The 20,305-nt window shown below is 39.0% G+C and overlaps 1 protein-coding gene across 3 annotated transcripts in view; it reads right to left on the bottom strand.

Moving 5' to 3' along the window:
- Positions 1 to 20,305, bottom strand: part of trappc9 (trafficking protein particle complex subunit 9) — a 241,521-nt gene that overhangs the window by 169,307 nt on the left and 51,909 nt on the right. For all 3 annotated transcript variants that reach the window (XM_085395522.1, XM_085395524.1, XM_085395523.1), the window contains 3 exons: positions 13,188 to 13,314; positions 12,865 to 12,997; positions 10,292 to 10,455 (listed from right to left, as the gene is read on the bottom strand). In XM_085395522.1, the coding sequence (XP_085251648.1) occupies positions 10,292 to 10,455; positions 12,865 to 12,997; positions 13,188 to 13,314 (424 nt within the window). The remainder of the gene's footprint in view (positions 1 to 10,291; positions 10,456 to 12,864; positions 12,998 to 13,187; positions 13,315 to 20,305) is intronic.

Raw genomic sequence — 20,305 nt, 5'->3', positions numbered from 1 at the left:
TCAAATGGATTTGAATAACATACTAACTAAAGATGTTCTTTTCTAATAAGAGGTAAATCACAATCCTTATACGAGTGTATTTTATCATCAAAGTTAATGTGTTAGAAGCGTAAGGATTTGATCAAGTTTGAAAAAGCCCAAGTTGTGTTGCTAGAGGAGTGGGTCACAGCAGCTCTCGTAGGGTGGTCCTGGTCTGCTGTGGTCACTAGGTGTTTTAAGAAAGGACCAGTAATGAACCAGTGACAGAGTTGTAAGTGGCAAAGGCTCACTGATGCATGTGGGTATTGAAGGCTGGTCTGTATGGTCCGATCTAACAGATGAGCTACTGTAAGTGCTGAAAAAGTTGATCTCACTTTTCCTGTTTTGGGAGCAAAAGCAGGAACAACACAATATTAGGCATGTGTTCGTAGTTTTATGCCTGATCGGTGTACAGACACCATGATGTTTTGCAGACATGTATAAAACTATACACTTATTGCTTGCATATATTTCCATCTGCACCTGTTTTCCTTATACAGACACACGGAGAGGGTACAATTATCAAAGTGGTCAGTTATTTAGAGTTACGTTTTCTCACAATCAAAATGTTTTGCTATGATCTGATATGAAAGGCACCTCTACCCAACCCTGACATGCACATTTTAAAGGAACCCAAACCCTTTTTATAAGGTGATCGCCTCTAACATAGACAGCAGCAGAATGATGTAATGATCTGTTTACAATAGTTATCAAAAAGGGTCCCGGCACTCCAAGAGAACAAGGTAAAATAAAGATGCTCAAAAAATGTTTTGATGCTTCAAGAGTCATTTCTGTTTATGACAAGTTTATGTTTAAAGTGAGCGCTTGTTGACTTTCTTGAAGACATTCTCTGCATTATGATATCCATTGTTCCTGCTTTAGTCTCCAGACCATGTTTAGGAATCACAGAGGAGATTTTCTGTTCCAGAGCCTAAGGTTTGTAAATCTGGGGGTAAACCCATTTGTTTTAATCGGCTGATGGGGGGAAAAACAAAAGTTTTTTTGAAAACTGTTGCGTAACTACAGAAACTGTAGCTGAAGCTTTCTGAAAGCCTAGATAACAAAATATATAAAACAAAACAGTATTTTGGTATAAAAGAAGATGGGGTAAGGCTGCAGTGTCAGTTATACACACTGCAAAAAGCATCATCTCTTCACTGCATCGCAGAAAAAAAGAAGAAAGCCAATTTGGACTCTGCCCCTCTCTTCTACATTGTCTGTCACCCGAGCGTCCTTGTTTGCACACTTTTTTGGATTCTTAAAATTACTCAATGATAACATGTACAGTAAATGAAATGTGCAAGTTTTTTGCTGAACTATCTGTACGTAAAGTCTTTCTCTGAGAAAGCATGTGTTGCATCATCTCTTCTTTTTACAATCCACACAGTAAGTGTTTGGGAACTGAGAGGATCAAAAGTTGTAGTTTTAACAGCCAAAATTTTCCCAGTTTAGGAAAGAATTTCAGCTCCTGAAGGGTTCAGGGACCAGACCAGCAGCATCTATGCTAGTATATTACTTCTATGTGGTTTCTGAGTGTCTTGCACATATAAGCAAGGCCTCCCCCTGCCTGGATGTCAGGATAAGCTATCCCCAAATCTGTATATTCTATTTTTCACAGCAACAGGACCTTCACAGAAGCTAGATTTTGGACTTTGTGGTGATACCAAAGAGGATGCTAAAGAAACATATTTTTCATACCTCTTTTCCAGCTTTTTCTCAGCAAACATTCTCACAGCTTATTACTCTTACTTTTTCTGCAACATATGCATCAGGGCAATCTGGAGTTCTGCACGTTGCTTAAGGATCCCTGACTAGAAGACTAAAGGGTTAAACCACTTACAGTGACTGGGGAAGAAGGGAGACCAGTTCCCTGTCCTTTACAGTCCATCGTCACATTAAATTTGTATGCAGAGATTTCTCAGGATTCTACCATCTGAGATTTTACACACTGCACATTTAAAAACAAGGATGCAAATAAATTACATGTGAAAACATCTGAGTTGACTGCTAAACTGTTAAATAATACAAGTTGAAGTGTACAATTCCTCATTATTAAATAGTGGGACATTAGTAGAAATCTTACCCAACCAGACTAAAAATACAGTCGCTAAAATGTGGTCATTTCTTCTAGGGCTTGCCTTATTTAAGCCACACTACTTGAAGCTGCAGGGGTTTCACAAGTGACAGCAACAAAGAAGATGAAGTTACACAGAAAAGAAGTGGATGATCAACTGCACTGCAATCCAATTAGGGGGTAAGGTTGTATCATGCAGCCCACCAGGCTGTTCTTCCTCTGAGGCAGCATGTTTGTTTTGGCCTAACAGTCATTTTCTGACTAGAAAGCTTTAACAAAAGGCTTCATCAAATAACAGCGGGAGCTTGTTATTCAATATATGAATTCTCTCTACTCCAATACATGAAAATCATCTACATCTAGAATAAAATTTGAACAACTACCTACAAGTACAGCATTCCAAATGTAACATTACCCGCAAATATAAACTCAACATCTTAATTCAGAGCTTCTGTCCCTACAATCTACACAAATGTGCCACTTGAGTTAATTATTACACCTTAAGATGACCAAGTGTACCTTTTTTGGCTATAGATAGATAGATGTATATATCTACTAATTTTTACGCAACTTATTCAAGATTTAAAGATGCAATATGAGGCGAGAATTTAAATTTCACAAAATATTTAAAAAATAAAATTTGATAATTCGTTTTTAAAGCCTTCCCGTTTCCTTATTTGTTTGGGTTAAATGAGAAGCACATAAGTAATGCAGGAATCAGCACTGCCTAAGTTGGCTGCATTTGCAGGTTCAGATGTAAAAACAGATACAGCTTTGAGCCGTTTTTAACACTAGAGCAGTGCTATTGAAACACCAGTCCATTTTACAAGTGTATGTATAACTCGTAATAAAAATATATAAAATCCTTGATCTCAAGTTTGGACCTTTTTTAAAGGCTAAATTTGTAACGTAATGTACTTTATTTTCTAAGAATGTAGGAATACATTATTTATCAAGGCATCTACTGTATGTTCCAAAACAGATTAGATTCAGTGACTCTGACAAACTTGAGACACAAAGACGACATCTCTTTGTTGCTCTGCCCAAATCCTCTTGTTGCTTAGTGCACAGTTTCTTTTCCTTTCAGTGTCTGTGGTTGACTGGCCGCAGCTGACAGGCTGCTTGTCAGCGTGACCTCCTGCCTATGGCACAATGCTGATGCATCTGGTTTATACAAGAGTTCACGGCTGTACAAAAACAGTATTCGGTATTTTATTATTACTCCAAAGATGAATGAGCATAGCAAATGTTTAATTTCACTTGGACTTTAGACAGTCTCAACTCACTCTTAGCCACGATAGGCTTCAGAAAACACTCGTTCAAACAAAAGATGAAACTTATCTGAGCAAACAGAAGTTTATTACAATTTGACCAAAGCAGATCAAATGAATTCATGCATTTGAGTCATTTTTGTACCACCTCTCTCCCTTCTCAGCTATTGCAGCTCTAAGAACAACCAATACAATACTATAATACTGTGTAGATTGGTAGAAAGAAAATCCATAAAAACTCAATAGTGCTTCTAGACTCAGTAGTACTCACTTCAAATGCACCAACTACCACAGACCTAAAGCAGAACACTGGAAAAATATCCAAATTAAACTACTACTACTGTAAAAATGTTTCCTGTTTGTAACTTCTATTCAAAAATTGTTCCTAGTAACAGTGCATCCTGAGTGCATTATTCAATAAGACCATTTAAACCGTTTCAACAGGCAGTATCATCACAGACAGCCTTGAGGAGCAAAGCAAAACTAAATTGAATTTTTTTTTAAAAGATGTCCTGTGACACACTACAGACGGAAGCCGATCTGACATTAAAATGGCCTTCAAAGGTCTCACAGCTCAGATGTGATACTTTATTGGTTACAGGGTTTCTTTCTTTGTACTGTAACAAAGCCTGCAACACTGCACCCATGGAAATAGGAATGCAATCTGGATTGTGGTCATTGTGTCACAATTAGATCAAAGAATGAGAGGGCTTCATGCAATTATGATGTATATTACCTGGAACTTGTTGCGTACAGTAGATGTTACAAAGCAGAAATAAAACATACAAAAGTTAGCTGGAAAGTTAGCATGAAAGAAATGTCTAACCAGGAGAAGTCAAACAACAATGTAATATTATGTGCACCTAGGAACTCCACTGTTCTACTGGGTCAGAATGCCTTTGGCGATCTGAAGGTGTGATGGGGCATATTATTAGTTTTCCCAGTTTAGGTTTTTGTGATTAGTTTCTCATTTAGTTGGATTTCATGTTTGGTTAACGTTGTGTTTTTGGCCCGAATAAAAGGCACACTTTTTGTTAAAATCAAGTTCCATTTCCATGTTTCGTTTGTCTGCATTTGGGTCCACTGCTGTCTACTCCACGGAGCATGATGGCTTGAGGTGTGTGGAAGTTTGCCCAACCAGTATGTTGGTATTTTGTGGACTTGGAGAATGTGCTGGAATGCATCCAAAATACTTGGTTCACATTTCTCAAAACAAGTTAAACTCATTCCTGAAGGGTGTTGACTTCACCAGTTCTTTATCATCTGTTCAAGTGTTGCTCAAGTGTTCGAGCCACGTGGAGATCGTCAAGTACGGTGGTCTCAGGATTTTGTCTCTGCTTCTTGCAGATGACGTGGTTCTGTTAGTCTACCAAGCCATCACCTACGGCTTGCACTGGAGTGGTTGGCAGCAGAATAACAAGCAGCTGTGGTGAAAAATCTTCAAGTTTGAGACCCAGTTCAAGACTAAAGTAGAGGCAGTTCAGGCATCAGACGATGATGCCTCCTGGGCGCCTCATAGGTGAGGCGTATCTAACAGTCTTAGCCCGTGGGACCAGAGCAGACCCAGGACATGCTGAAGAGATGTCCGTGAGGTCGCTTAGGAATGCCTCAGTGTCCACCGAGAAGAGGTGGAGATAACTGCAGAGAGGGAGGTCTGGGCATCTCTGGTTAGACTGCTGCCCCTGTGACCTGGACCACGGTAGGCAGCGGAAATTGGATGGTAGCTTGCCTTTTAATGTACAGAGTGTGAGTGCATTAGCAACTCAGATTGAGATTTGATGCACAGCCCTATTTCCAGCGTTAAGAGTAATGTGTTGATCACAGCCAGTATTAAACAAAGCGACCATATCTGTGAATTAAAGTGACCATATCTTTAATGCATTTAAAAAGGATGCCTAGAAAGAAACTTTTATTTCCAGATGGTAACAAAAAAAGCCCTGCTTTCATGTGCATTTTGATGGTTCACTGATATTGACTCTAAAAATTGGGGATACTGATGTGTCAGAAAGATTTATAAGTCCTATTGTTGAGAATCAGAGAATAAAACAGGAAAAGAAAAAAAAGAAGACAGGAAAAAGGCACTTGTGACTAATGATGACCTAAAAGCACTAAATAAGTTATACCATAACTACACTTTCAGGGGGGCTCAATGGATAAGTGCTACTGTTGTTGGTCTGACTACGAATACTGGTCCTTAGCAGACAAAAATTTAAAGGAAAAGAAAAAGAGAATCAGTTTGAATCAGAGGAATAAGAAGAACTGAAACTGGAGAAGATAAGCATTCAAAGAAGAGGAAGGACTTGAAAGGGCTGGATAAAGATAAAACAGCAAAGACTTAAAAACAAAAGAAGAACAGAAGATTTCTTTCACAAGGAATTTGAACAACAAAGGAGGAGAAGAGCTTTCTGCTGTATCTTCTTTGGACAATTAAGAAGTTTAAGTACTTAAAACAAAAACCTTTTTTATAGTTGGACCTTTTTCACATAAGGTCTTAAACACTGTAGCTCTGAAGAATTGTATAAGATAATAACACTCAGCATATTAAAAAAAAAAAAAGACTGGTTGGCGGATTTAATGATACTGCTCAAATCCTTGGGTAGAGTAATGATATTTCATCTGTGTCTTTGATATTATTGAGGCACTGGATGTTTCAAATTTGGACCCAGAATATTTATCACTTCTTCATCCAACTCTGAAAATAACATTCCCTGGGAGGCAACGCTATATTTGCAGCATAAAACAAACAAAACGGTACCACAGTTTTATTTCAAAGAGAATGCTTTGTTAACTAGAGAGACTACGTTGTTCCCTGGAGTCCAGCCAGCAGGGAGCTTGGATGTGTGAGATGCAACAAGCTTCTAAGAGGTAGACATCAGTGGATTACTGTGTTCAAATCTTGTAAGTCTTGTACCATTTACCATTGACCAGCAAATTACTATCTATCTTAAATCAAAAACTGGGCAGCGCTTTTATATAGAAGGCAAGAGTAAAGCGCAGCACCTCTCTCATCCTGCTGTCGCTGAGTTATAAATTCTACATCAGGACTGGACACCAAAGGCTTGTGCCATCTCTACACAATAGAGTCTTCAACATATGTGAAAGACCAAGAAAAGTCAGACTAGACTGACCGCATGAGTGTTAACCCTTGGGCAGAGGAGGCATGGAGCCTGTCATCACAGAATTTTGAAGCCATTTCAGAAAAGTCAGATCAGTTTCAGATAAAAGGAAACTGCTCCCAGCTTCTCCTCCTTCACTCATCGCTGCGTGATTAAACTCCCACTGATACCACAGGGAGTCAGAGTGTTTTATAAAAATAAAAAAAAAGCTTCAAGAAATCTTTCCTTCATTTTAAATGTCTGTATTTCTGAGGCTAAACTGAGGATATACAAAGGTATTTTCTTGGCAGGATCTACTTTAGTATGTGGGGAAGAAAGGTGTTTTTGTCAGAATTAACAAGTGAAAATGTCAACAGACTTCTGTCTGCATCTGAAAAAAGAAAAATGTAAAATTGAATTTACATAGCGACACAGGAGAGAGTAATAGAAGCAATATTTTAAAAGCTATGATAAGTTTTGCTCTTGGTAGTGTTGAATAATTTAGGGTACTCGTTATAAATTAAAATAGTTTACAGCAAGAATAACTGGAGTAGCATTTTACCAGTGGAGACAGCTCCGAGTAAAGAAATCAATAATGATTTTAAATATGGTCAAGTGACACTGGTTTCTCATAAACTGGAATGCTTCCAGCTATTAATGCTAATGCAGTGGTTCAGTGTCAGAAAACGAAGCACTTGGAAATAACCCACAATAACCGGCGTCATTATTTTTACGTTTTGTCCAATAAAAATTTGCCAGTATTTAGACTTAATGGCAGTTACTTTACAATAATATGTGATAAGCATTTCACTACGTACCAAGGTGTTTTCTAAACCAATGTGCCACATTTAGAATCACCAGTTAACAAAAAAAGCCTGCCTTTGTATTGTGGGAGGACGCACCAAAGCCACAGAAAGGACCCAGCCAACCCGCGGACCTGAACAGTGGTAGCCACTGCACCACCAAATTCTCAGGACACACACTGGCTTTCATGTTTTGTTTACTACAGAGAAAACTTTCCGAACACTGTCACCTGGAGATGGAATTTTGAGTCAGATTTTGAACTTGTATAGCTTAGAACAAACACGCACACACAGTATATATATATATATACACATTACCAGTCAAAAGTTTGGACCTTCTCATTTAATGTTTTTTCTTTATTTTTGCTACTTTCTACATTGTAGCTATATACTGAAGACATCGGATAACATAAAGCAAAATCTCTGGAATTATGTAGCAAAGAAAAAATTGGATGAATAGCTCTAAATATGTCTTGCATTTTAGATTCCTCAAAGTAGCCACCCTTTGCTTTGTGCAATTTATTGCTTTCTAAATGGGTTTGGGACCATCAGGTGTGTTGTGCAGAAGTCAGGTTGATACACAGCTGGCAGCCCTATTTAACAACTGTTAGAATTCATATTATGGCAAAAACCAATCAGCTAAGTAAAGAGAAACGACTTTAAGCACTGAAAGTCAAGGAAATCTCACATTAACGGCACCTCGGATCAGAGCCCAAATAGATGCCACACAGAGTTCCAGTTCAGACACATCTCTACATCAACTGTTCAGGAGACTGCGTGCATGGTCCCCGCCGTGCATGGAGGAGGTGATCAACAAGTGCTCAACATCTGTGGGAACTCCAAGACTGTTGGAAAACCATTTCAGGTGACTACCTCATGAAGCTCATTAAGAGAATACCAATAGTGTGCAACAAAGGAAATCTCAAAGGGGGGCTATTTTGAAGAATCTAAAATACTAAACATGTTTTGATTTATTTTCACATTTTGTTTACTACAGGTTTATCCAACTTTAACAGCTAGCATATATTCTTTCTTGCTGAAAGAATAACAAAAATCACTGATGACTCGCTTTTAAATGAGAGCAGGTACACGGCTTCTGCACAAAGACGTAAACACAAAGCGCAGACCCGCAGATCAGAATCAGTGAGATGTCGCCTTTCTCACCCGACGGCACGGACACGGTCGGGGCTGAAAGCAGACAGCTCACTGATTCTGATGTTTCGGCGGGTCCGCACTTTGTGTTCACACCCTTTTTGCGCTGATTCTAAATCTGTTAGTTTTATCTCTCTCCAAACAATATTGACCGAACGAGCAGCAAACGAAGATCCAAACTACGCTTCACATAAACATCGTCATGGACTCCCTCTGACTTTTGCTGTTTTGCTTCCACCAATTAAATCACACTTCATGCACAGCTCTCTCTCTCTCTCTCTCTCTGTACTTCAAGAACAGTTTCCCGTCTAGCCCCGAAATCTGTTTTCTGCATTATTCGCTTGCTTGTTACGCACAAGACTACAGTTATTTACAGCGCTGTCGGCCGATGTTTTTTTTTTTTTTTCCTTTTACTTACTTCCGAAAAGAAAACCTAACTTCTGCCGTTCAATACTGAACAAATTTAAACTTTTTAAAATTGTACAAAATGCAAAACGCTTAGTCGTGTCTCTGATAAAACCGCTGTAACTTCAGAGGTAATGTTCATAAGTTGATTAATGGTTTTCTTTCGTTTGTGATCTACTGCAGAATATTTTTGTAAAACCCCAGGCCAGGAAAATCACCTTCATGTTTTTCTGTGTTTTATCTTCAGCTACTTTGACACAAAAGCATCTGCTGTGACGCTCACACCTTTGATAAAGTCTGGAAAGTGTCAGCTTCCTTTTTATAGATACAAAAATATGTAAATGTATTGATCTGAATTATAATATTTCTGACTGTCTGAGGCAAAATTTCCCAGATTCAAATCGAATTGAATCGAATCTAATCGTGGATCGAATCGATTCTAGAAATCAGTGACGATACCCAGACCTACTAACGAGACAAAGGAAGCAAAACCAGACAGATTAACATAAGACATGGAGCTTCAAAGTAAAACAGGAAACATAACACAGAGACACAGACTTGACATGGGGATACAGCAGACATGGGAGACAGCAACTATGGATCACAGACAGAAAACCAGAAGACAAACAAACAAAACCCACACAGAGAACCTACAATTAAAATAATCCAATAACCCGTAAAACAAAGAAATCTAGAATATAAAGAAACAAACAAAATCAAAGAACCAAAAACACGAAACACTGGGTCGACGACCCAGGCACCTTAACAGGTGACTTACTAAAGCAAAAGCTTGACAATGTTAAAGCAAAGCTGTTTAAAGGACACCCATTGTAGAGTTAATGACAGCTGGTTCCACTCTGATTTAAACAAAAAAGTAACAGCAGGAGACTTTACATTTGCAGCTGCACAGATACTAAAATATACCATCGACAGTTAAGTAAAATAAAAGTTACTTCAACACTGTGCAAACTGGAGTAAATGCCAGACAACTTTGTTTTTCAAAAGAATAAATAAATTGCCTCCTTTTTCCACACAGACAATTAAAGGAGAACAAAAGCCAGCGAGTGACAGAGAAACAGAGTGAGGGGGACTGCAGAGATCAGACGGCCTGAGCAGGTGTTGAACAAAGAGACAGAACACAGACTGGAAAGCCACAAGAGCATGAAAGGTCCCCATGCACATACAACAAGGTAGCGACCCCTGCAGCACTGTGGACAAGCAGGCTGCAAGAGGCTGGAGCAAAAACTAAGTGGACAGTAAAGTCCATCAAAGCCTATTGCAACTACAACACAGATAAGACACTCAATGCACTCTGATTGTTTTAGCACATTTTTTTTCAATCCACATTTTCTTCTGCAATCCTACTGTGTTTTGAACTTTCACAATTTCGGTTGTAAATCTAAATCGAGAGCTAGAAAATTGAACAAAAAGGTATAATAAACAGACTTGGCTCATCTTGCTGAGGGTGCTTACCTTTGGTGCTGACAATCTTAGAAGTGAGCTCCAAAGTCTCTATGTCCTCAGATCCAATGTTCTCTAAGGTGATGGTCAACTGCTGCGTCTCTCCGTTGAACAGCTGGACAGACACGGAGCTAGACAGCTCTTCTTTGGACATGGGGTGAGGTGTGTAGGCTGACCTGTAGGTAGGTTCAGAGAAACACATGGCCATTATAACTAATCACAGATTAGGTGAATAGCCTTGAAATACAATCATATATGCATCATGTGGTATGTAGAAGTCTTGAGCCACCCCCCCATTTTATTCAAAAGAGAGTTTAAGGTGCTGCTTCTCAGGATAGATGAAGGTGTGTGTGTCTCCTCATATATTATGTTAGCCTAGCAGCTAGCCACGACATAGATAATTATTTCAACCTGTCCTATTTCACTAAGCTTTCAAACACTGCTGCTATTTAGCTTTACATCTTAATTTACAACCAAAGTTAAAGCAGTGCTCTATCTTGCTGGAAATGGTATATGATCTTTAGATGTCAAATTAACTAGCTAACTTACAGCCAACATCTGACCTTTCTAAACCTCATAAATCTTCATTTTCATGGAAGCCTGAACTTTAAACTTTATTGTAGCATGTCTGAGAACAACCACACCGATCATTTTATTGAAGTTGTAAGATTAACTTGGAGCCTTTTCAGTGATGCTTCACCATTCATTTGCACTGAATGAGCATCCATCCATTCTCTTCTGCGTATCCAATTCAGGGTCACGGGGGGGGGGGGGGGGGGGGGGGGGGGGGGGGCTGGAGCCTATTCCAGCTGCCTTAGGGCAGGAGGGGTACACCCTGGCTAACACAGGGACAGACAACTATTTGCAGTCGCATTCATACCTGTGGGCAATTTAGAATTATCACCTAACCCCACTAAATACATGTCTGTAGTGGGAGGAGGCCAAAGCACCTGGGGAGAACATGCAAACCCCACAGAGAAAGACCCTGAGGCCAGATGGTGGGAACTGAACTCAGGACCGTCTTGCAGGCAACAACACTAACCTGCTCCTGCCACATTTGGACTCAGAAATATTATTTTTAATGACATGGGGCATGCCAGCAAAAGATTCAGTCTCCAAACTAGAATTTCAATGTTCTAAAATATTAAAACTACAAATTTTGAGTTAATGTTTAGAATTCAAATGGTATAAATGTGAAAAGTGGAGCCTTAGATACTGCCGTTTAGTGCTGTAGGCAAAAAAAGTCTGTGAGGCACCCTGTAGAGACTCTCAGAGCTTTGAAGTCAAAACTCAAGGTCTACCTGTGCATCCTGTGAGAACACCACACACTAGAGCCAAATATTACACTTCTGTTCGAGTAGACACACGAACTATATTCCAGCATTAGAGAATAAAAAGATTTTCCACATCAAAAGCTGATGAGTGCTGTACTTACACAGGCATGACCTAAATAGTGAATTTTAAAGCAGCTTTCCTGTCAGAATGATTTACAAAAGTCCAGACGGCGTGCATTACCTGCTATTTACTGGTAGAAATCTTACCACGTGACTTCTACTTTCATTTCTCAAATAACACACAATCTTGGGCTATAATGTGGTTCATGACCTGGGTTTAAAATAAGCTTTACACTGTTGATTTCTTTGAAGTGTTTCTGTTCTCACCACAGGATCCCAATATGCTTGCTATGATATAACTTTGGTTTGTAATTGGTATGACCTTAAGACCACTCAGCCACAAAGCGATCCCTTTTTCATAGCTATACTTGAACACAAACATTTCATGAAATAAACACAAATACTAACACAGGCAACTTTTACATAATGGTGTAAACCTGAAACCTGCACATGCACTCGAGGGCAAACTGCATCACGTTGGCCAAAAACACACTACTCAAAATGTTAACTTTTCTTACTTTTGGGCGTAAAAACTATGAGTAGAGAGGAGTCCGTGAGTTGTACAACAGTCGCACATTTGTCATTGTTTTGGCTCTGTACCTCAGCACAATGGATGTGCAATGAAACAATGACCATAAAGCTAAAGTGCTGACTTTAAGCTTTAAAGGTGTTTGAGGGTGTTCACATCAATCATGGGTGAACAAAGCAAGACTCTTTGCCCTTCCTATGTTTTTATGGGAAAATGTTCTTGTCTGTTGACGCAGTCTAACACTTCAATTTACTTTACTAAAGATAAAAATGAGGCCAAAAGGCCAACGCTAGTAGAGAGAAACCACAAAGCATAACATGATTTTCAGTGGTTAAATAATTTACCAAGTAGTTATGAAATACTTTAGCCTTTTGCTGTGGGCATCAAAATGTTGTATTAAATATATGTAACCCAGTCTAGCTAATTTGGCTGCCAGCTAATGTAATTAGTGTTGAAGTGTTATCTTTGTTAAACAGGTGTTGTGAACCACATATAAACCTTTCGTCACCCAATTTGGCAAAGCAAGGCTTACCCAGTGTTTACCCCTGGCCTACTGAGACCTGTGACATTATCAGCATAGCAACACAGTCAGATCTTTTCTACACTGACTGTTAGTGAACAATTAGTGTCATAGCAAAGACAGCATGCAGAGAGTTCCTGACCGTGGCAGTGACGTCTGGAGCTGGAGGCGAGGAAGAGCGGGAATGACCTCCACTAAACAGCCGCTAGTCTTCACACCAGGCAGGCCATCCAGCAGGCAATCACTGGTTACACCAAACACTGACGTGTGGTAACCTGGGTTCAAATAGAAAATAGAATCTTTAGTGGATGAAATTACTGGAGTGGAATGGTGAACCACTGACCTTTAAAAAGGAGTCTGACTCAAAAGTGTGTGCAAAAACACAAGCTAATCTTTCCAGCTAATTATTATGTGCAAGTAATGAAAAAATCCAAGTAATGAAAAAATCTTTTCAGCCACACTGACCGTTGACAGTAATGTTCCCGGCTGTACGTGGGACGCCAACCAGAGTAACAGGGTACAGGCCAGACTCGGCAGGCAGAGACAGCGCTGCAGGCAGAGATTCAAATTCTACTCCAGAGGTCAGCAAACCCTGAATGCAACACACAAAAGGAGTAGGAATGACCAAGATGTAATGCAGAAATCACAATCAGCAAAAGCCACTGTGCCAAAACCAAGGAAAACTGACTGCAAAACCAGTCTCTCATCTTTTGGCCCAACACGGTTCCTCATTTGTTTTCCTTTTGAAAAAGCAGAGTGAGGTGCAGCAGATCAATTTTCCAACACCAATTCCGTGTGAAGTATCTCTCAAAACATTTCAAATGATCCATCATCTTAATCTATCCACGATGTCCTGAAGATTAAATTTCTGGCGGAATGAGATGGCCATTTCCATGGAAGAAAATCATTCTCTGCGGGAAATGACCATTTGAGCCATGTATGCCTGAGAGGTGAATGAAAATAAGTCCTACTGATGACAACACAGAAGGAAGGGGGATCAAAAAGGTTTCAAATTCAGCTGGCCAAATCCAGATATTATAGAGAGCAGCAGATTCTGTTCAAGTGTTTTTTATGCATTACAAAATCTTGCACTGGCCGTCCAAAGGGTAACTTTGAACCGTTAAATCAAAGTGTCTGAACTAAATTGAAATCAACTGTAAGATGTTGGTGATGTGAAGAATAGCTCAGATAATATTTCTGGTTTATTACACCTACAGCTAAGCCATAGATATCAAAATGATTATTTTGAAGTGTGAGAGGTCAAAAAATAAATTATGATAAATTGCTGAAGGTAACGTTAACATTAAGACCTTATAAAAGGTGAAAATCTTGTAGAAATTAATTGGATCTTATATGTGAAAGAAAGAAATTGAAAAGTCCCAAAAAAAACATATTAAAAAAACAGACATTGAAAACAGACATTAAAAAAATTGAAAATCTCTCTCGCAAAACATCTCACTACTTTTAAAATTAGATCAATTCTGTCTCAGAATGATGCTGAGAAACCACTTCATGAATTCATCACTTCCGAACTGGTCCATTGTAATTCATTATGAGGCTGTTCTAAATCTCTCCACTCACTACAGTGGGAGTACCATCAAGGACTAGGAAGAGAGACCATATTTTCCCCACATTAGCTTCTCTCCACTGACCCAATTAAATCCAAAACTGAGTTTAAAATCCTTCTCCTCACATTCAAAGTCTTCAAAAACATCAGGCTCAATCAAATCTTAAAGACTTTTTAAGTATAGTATTCATATTGTCCAAAAACGCATATCACTTTCAGGCTGCAGGCTTACTTCTGGGTCCTAGAGGACAAGAAAGAAACAGTGGTGAACCAGTGACAGGGTCATGGGCAGGCAAGCCTCGCTGATGCACAGCGAAGGCTGATTGACCTCAGTGGTCCAATCTAACTGATGAGCTGCTGTAGCTGAAACTGCTGAAAAAGTTTGTTGACTCTGATAGAAAGGAGTCAGAATACACAGAGCATCAGAGTTTGTTGCACAGCTGCAGACCGGTCAGGGTGCCCATGCTGATCTCCATCCACCACCCAAACTGCCACGTACCATCTACCCAAGTATCGTTGCAGACCATTCACACCCTTTCATGGAAACTGATGACAGTGGTGTGTTTTTAGCAGGATAATGCGCCCTACCACAAAACAAAAACTGTTCATAAATCATCTGAGGAGCACAACAATGGGTTTTAGGCGTTGATCTCCAAATTCTCTGTGTCTCATTCCAATCCAGAATCTGTGGGATGTGCTGGACAAACAAGTCTGCTGCATGGTGCCCCCATCTCATAACTTGCAGGACTTAAAGGATCTAAAGTTAATATCTTGGTGTCAGATACCACATTACACCTTCAGCACTGCTTCAGGAGTCTAGCAGAGTCCTCAACAGGTCAGGGCTGTTTAGGCAGCAAAAAAGGGACCGATACAATATTAGTCAGGTTGTCATAATATTATACCTGATCAGTGTATATGCTGCAGCATATCATTAGTGTTTCGTTCTGTCTCCTTATGCTATCGTTGGTTGTTTTCTCTTTCCCCAAACCCCGAACCTCTCACACCAAATGCATCTCTCTGAGCCTGGTTCTGCTAGAGAATTATTCCTATGAAGGGGAGTTTTTCCTGCCCACCATCGCAAAGTGTTTGCACAAAGGGGCTCCACTGATTGTTGGTTTTTCTCCCCTATACTGCAGGGTCTTTACCTTAAAATATAAAGCACCTTTATGCAGCTGTCATTGTGATTTCTTGCTATATTGTTGACCTGAAATGAACTGAAATGACTTGAAAAACACTAAAAATGAGTCATCACTCAACATTGTAGTCCATAGTGACATCTACCACCAGGTACTAAATGTAATTGCACTAGAAAAAGAATACATGTATCATGGAACATCAATTAAATCAGGCTAGATACTAAAATCCTTATTTGAGAGATTCAGTGAAAAACCTACTACACACTTACTGCCACAGTAAAGACAGTAACTTCATGACTGTTCTGGGGGACAGACATTGATCTAAGCAATAAGAAGAATGTGGGGAAGAAACGTTTCGTCACTCAACCAAGTGACTTCTTTGATTTGGAGCAACACACTTTTTGAATTACACCATCAGCTGATACAGAGGTCGTTCAAATGACTGTGATGAATGGCTATGGATAATTGTTGGATTCTGACCCCTTACCAGTCTGTACCGCATACTGGGCATCCAGCCGAACACTTCTGTTTGAGCTCCGCTTCCACAAGGACAGATACAGAAACGTTTTACCACCTCAAGACTTTTTATAACATTTTGTAAAACCTTCCAAGGTATTTTGTTTTGTGATATTTTATTTATTCTACTGCATTAAGATGTTTTTCAAGTTTTGGCTGGTGTAACACAGTAATATGCCAACGTTTAGGATAAGTTCTTATCTCATTTGGTAACACTATGAAGTAATGGATCTGTGACTCAAATTTCTTTGATCAAATGTCTCGATGGCGACATACCCCATCAATACTGCTGTCAGGATTAGAAGAATATTCTGTCTTTATCCTTAATGCATTGGAAAACATGTCTGATCTGAATTAGTTCATGATGTTTTCTTGAAAACAAAGAAAATCCTTTCAAATTATTCCCATTTCATTTTCAATTTTACATGTTTTTAAAGATCTTGTGATTGTGAAGAACCCTTAATTTGTTTCCCCACTTTTATTATTTTTTTTATCAAATTAAATTTCTGTTGGAATAATTTTGCTAGCAAACAAGCCAAACAAATCACGTAACTTTTTGGCACTTATTAGCAATCTCAGCAGCCTGTACTACCTGGTGGTGATCACAACAGGATGTGAAATTAACTGTCTGTAGGAGTCTGAAGGGAAAAATCCCAGCTTGTGCCCACTTGGCTGGAGTGGAAGAAAAAAATCCTCTAAGTTTCAATTCTAGTCAGTAAATCTGTGGCTTTCAAGTTTTCTTATAAATGCTTAATCATGTCCCCTCGAGTAACTATTTACATTCCCAGTACACTCAGCCTTGTTTAACAAGGCAGACTGAGGTGACGTAATGACTGCATCAATCCCTAAAAGCAGACACTACCTCACTAGAGAGAAGGCTGCCTAAGAGCTGAGGCTCTGAGGTGCCACCGCTGTGATTTAAGCGCTTACTGCTTTCACTTCATGACATTACAAGCTTTTTTTAATAGCAGAAGCATCAGTGAAAAGCTACTCGAAACAGCTAATCTGTTTTCTGCCTTTAAAAGGTTCATTAGCTTGTTTCATTAACAATAAGAAACCAGGTGAAGCAAAGTGAGCAGCACTGTTTGAGTTTTACTAACAGAATGCACTTATCCCTTTGATTTGTCTCATGTCACTATAGCATGAATATTATTTGTGATTACTTTGGCAACAACAAACGTTTTATAACAAAAGCCAGACAGCAGACATTTCTATTAAATTTGCTTTTTTTTTCCTGAAGAAAATGATTAGTCCATATTTATTATAACTATCTGGGCTGACCTGAGTAAATGAAAGAGGAAATAAAAATCAAAGAGTCATTTTAACAGAAAGCAAACAGATACCCCAACTTGTTTGTTGAAAGTATGAAAGAAGCATCTGATGGTGACCCCTCTGAAAATGAAAAGCTGACGGTTGTAGTAAAAAGCACCACTTTAACGGAAAATCGATAAAGCACAAAGCAAAGCTGTGTGTTAGCGCTGAAGTCGTGTGGTGACTCAGAAGGAGAGGCTGCCTTGCCAAACTAAAGGGTCACCTTGATGAGAGAAGAAGGAAAAGTGACCCTGTGTGTTTGTGTGTTTCAGAGAGCTGGTTTTGTACAGTGGATAAATGGTTGTTCTAGTGTACCGGCAGTCACTTTGTCTGGGTTACAGGGGCGCTCTTGGCAGCTTACGTCATTCTGTCTGTCTACCAGCGTGACTCTACAACACCACCTAAGGTTCCCAGCTGCCATGGAGATGTGAAAGCTTCAGTCTCCATCTGTGAACTGATCAGTTTACCTGTAGGTGGGGAGGAGATGGTGGCATATCTGACCTTGTCTGTGTGACAAATTCACCTTACAACATACTGGCATAGTAGCATCTTAAACCTCTTCCCTTGGGCTTTGCACAGGTTTTTGACATTATAGGGTAGGTAAACACAGGTGTTACCAATCACATTAATGCAGAACCCTAATTAATATGATTAGTAACAACTGTGTTTACCTAATATTTCATGTTAGACCTAATGGCTCAACACAGCTGCTTAACCATTTATTGAAAAAGTAAAATAAGCACTTACAAGACATTTTTGACACTTCTATAAATAAACCGAAAACTAAACAGTGTTAAACAATGAATTTAGCCAGGTATCATTATGCAACAGTAGTTTGCGGCAGGTAATTTCAAATGCAGAGTTTCTGAGCTCAACAAACATAACCAAACACACAAACTGTTTATGTGCAGTTTGTCTCATAGTGTGCTGCTTAGCTAAAGCTACAGCAGCTCGTCTGTTGGCTCGGAGTACATGGGCCTGCCTTCGCTCCCCATGTGCATTTGCATTTGCTGCCCATGATCTGTGTCTGGTTTACCTCTGTTTCTTTCTTGGACCACTTTTGATAGACACTGACCACTGCCCATTTTTTCTGCATTCAACACAACCCTCTGAGGACAAAAGTTTTAGTTTAACTTGAATATATCCCACCCACTAACAGGGACCACGATATAAATTGTGATGGCTGCATGCAACCACACAATTGAAATACTTAGATAATACTCATTTGATCTTTTTGTCTTATGTTTACATTATGCTCTAAAGCTTCTGTGATCATAAGTTAACTAATTTGATATTTTGAGTTTACCTGTAATGCATGACAGCACTAGGCTATAGTCCAAATGGTGGCATAGACTTTGCTTTGCATTGTTTGTTATTTTATATAGGTATATGTTATATTAATTATATTTCTGCTCTTTCTGAGTTACCTGATCTCTGCTCCAGTCCTTCCTGGTTTGGCTGAAAGTGGAGGCTGAGGGTGGAGCTGGTTTAAATGCAGAAGCCAATAAAATGGACTGAACCATCTATTGTGATCATGTAGGGGGAATGGGGTTCTTCTTGAATGATGGTTAGCTGTTATCTCTCTAGTTTTCACCTTTGGTGTATATAGTGGTTTGTTCATTTGCTATATAACTGGAGCTGTTTCTCATTTGGGCAGGTCAGTTTGTTATGTTTTTGTTAAGTGACTTTTGAGTAGCGTTCTGTTAAGTTAACCTCTTTTATGGGACCACTTGGTTCTTAAAAAGTTTATTTTTGTTATTTTGAATTTTTGCAATCATCTTGTCATTTTTGGGGTATAATAAAACCCATTTTTTCAAAGATTACATTTGTGTCTGTTCCTGGCTGCTTGGTTCATGACATAAATATATAATAACAACTAGGCTTCTTGGCACATGATGATTTGGTATTGCACTGCAGTATACAGTGGATGAAATATACAGTTCAGATTTCAAACAGCACTACAAAATAACCAACGCACAATAGCACACCATAAAGTGAACACTGAGTGGTCAGTTCAAACACAATACATAGTACTTAGTGTCTACAAAAACACTCATGCTATTAAAATTATTGTGCTTGTTTGACTCTAAGCACACAATTTAACCCACAAATTCTGACTGAAACTGTGACTTTTTTTTCCCTCCTTTGTTCTTTCAGTTTATCTTTGATATACCATCATTATACTTCACTGAGGAGGTTTGAGGGTTTAAGAATCATCTGTTGGATGATAACATAAATGTGTATAATGTTTTCTCATATTCCAGAGTGATGCTGTCTTTCCAGATATTTGAATATGGATTCCTCCTGGAATCAGCAGAAAGACAAAGTAATCTTTTTTTTTTTCATATGTTTTTTTTTTTTACAAATGCACACAACTTTGCATTTACTGTGAAAGATTATATAAAACTGGGGGCAACAAGAAATGTTGTAGTTCAGCCACCAAATGTTAATGATCTCTAACTTTAAAGTTTTTAAAGAATGAACTGAAGAAGCCTCTTGGATGAAAGGTGAAATGTCTTCAAATAGCTTGAAGAGTCCAGTCACCTTCTGTCATTATTAAAAGCCTACACAGACTTAAAGATGCTGATTTAGTTTAGTTTAGTTTTTTTCAGAAAGTCAACAGTATGGTATATCTTAAAAGTCGGTGTAGAGAAATGATATTTCTCAGACAAATATTTGGCTTGTTACACATAGAAATGCAAATTTGGGGACAAGTGGACTGTGACTATTCCTTGAGTTACCAGATGTTCCAAACTGCAGGTTGTCTGCGTCTCCTGTAACAGCATGTGCCATTATGTGTTGATGCAGCATGGCTAAATCAACCAGCAAGACTTGTCCAAGTCTGTTTGGCACCAGCTCTGAGATGGCCTCCGCAATTAGGAGTCCACTGTCACTGCTTACGCTCTGTCACAAAACTTTCACGGTAATTTGTTCTCGACTTTCCAAATAATTAAAGCAACATCACTTTTGACATGTAATGCATTGTGTACACTCCTGTATGCCACTGCTATCTAACAGCATAAAGCAAGGCTTTCCCCTGCTGGCCTTTTATC

The sequence above is a fragment of the Rhamphochromis longiceps genome, linkage group LG22 (assembly GCF_057381845.1).
Source record: "Rhamphochromis longiceps isolate RC_006_pf linkage group LG22, R_longiceps_female_GT1.1, whole genome shotgun sequence".
NCBI lineage: Eukaryota > Metazoa > Chordata > Actinopteri > Cichliformes > Cichlidae > Rhamphochromis > Rhamphochromis longiceps.
The sequence above is the reverse complement of the archived record's forward strand: the minus strand, read 5'-3'. Positions and strand labels throughout refer to the sequence as shown.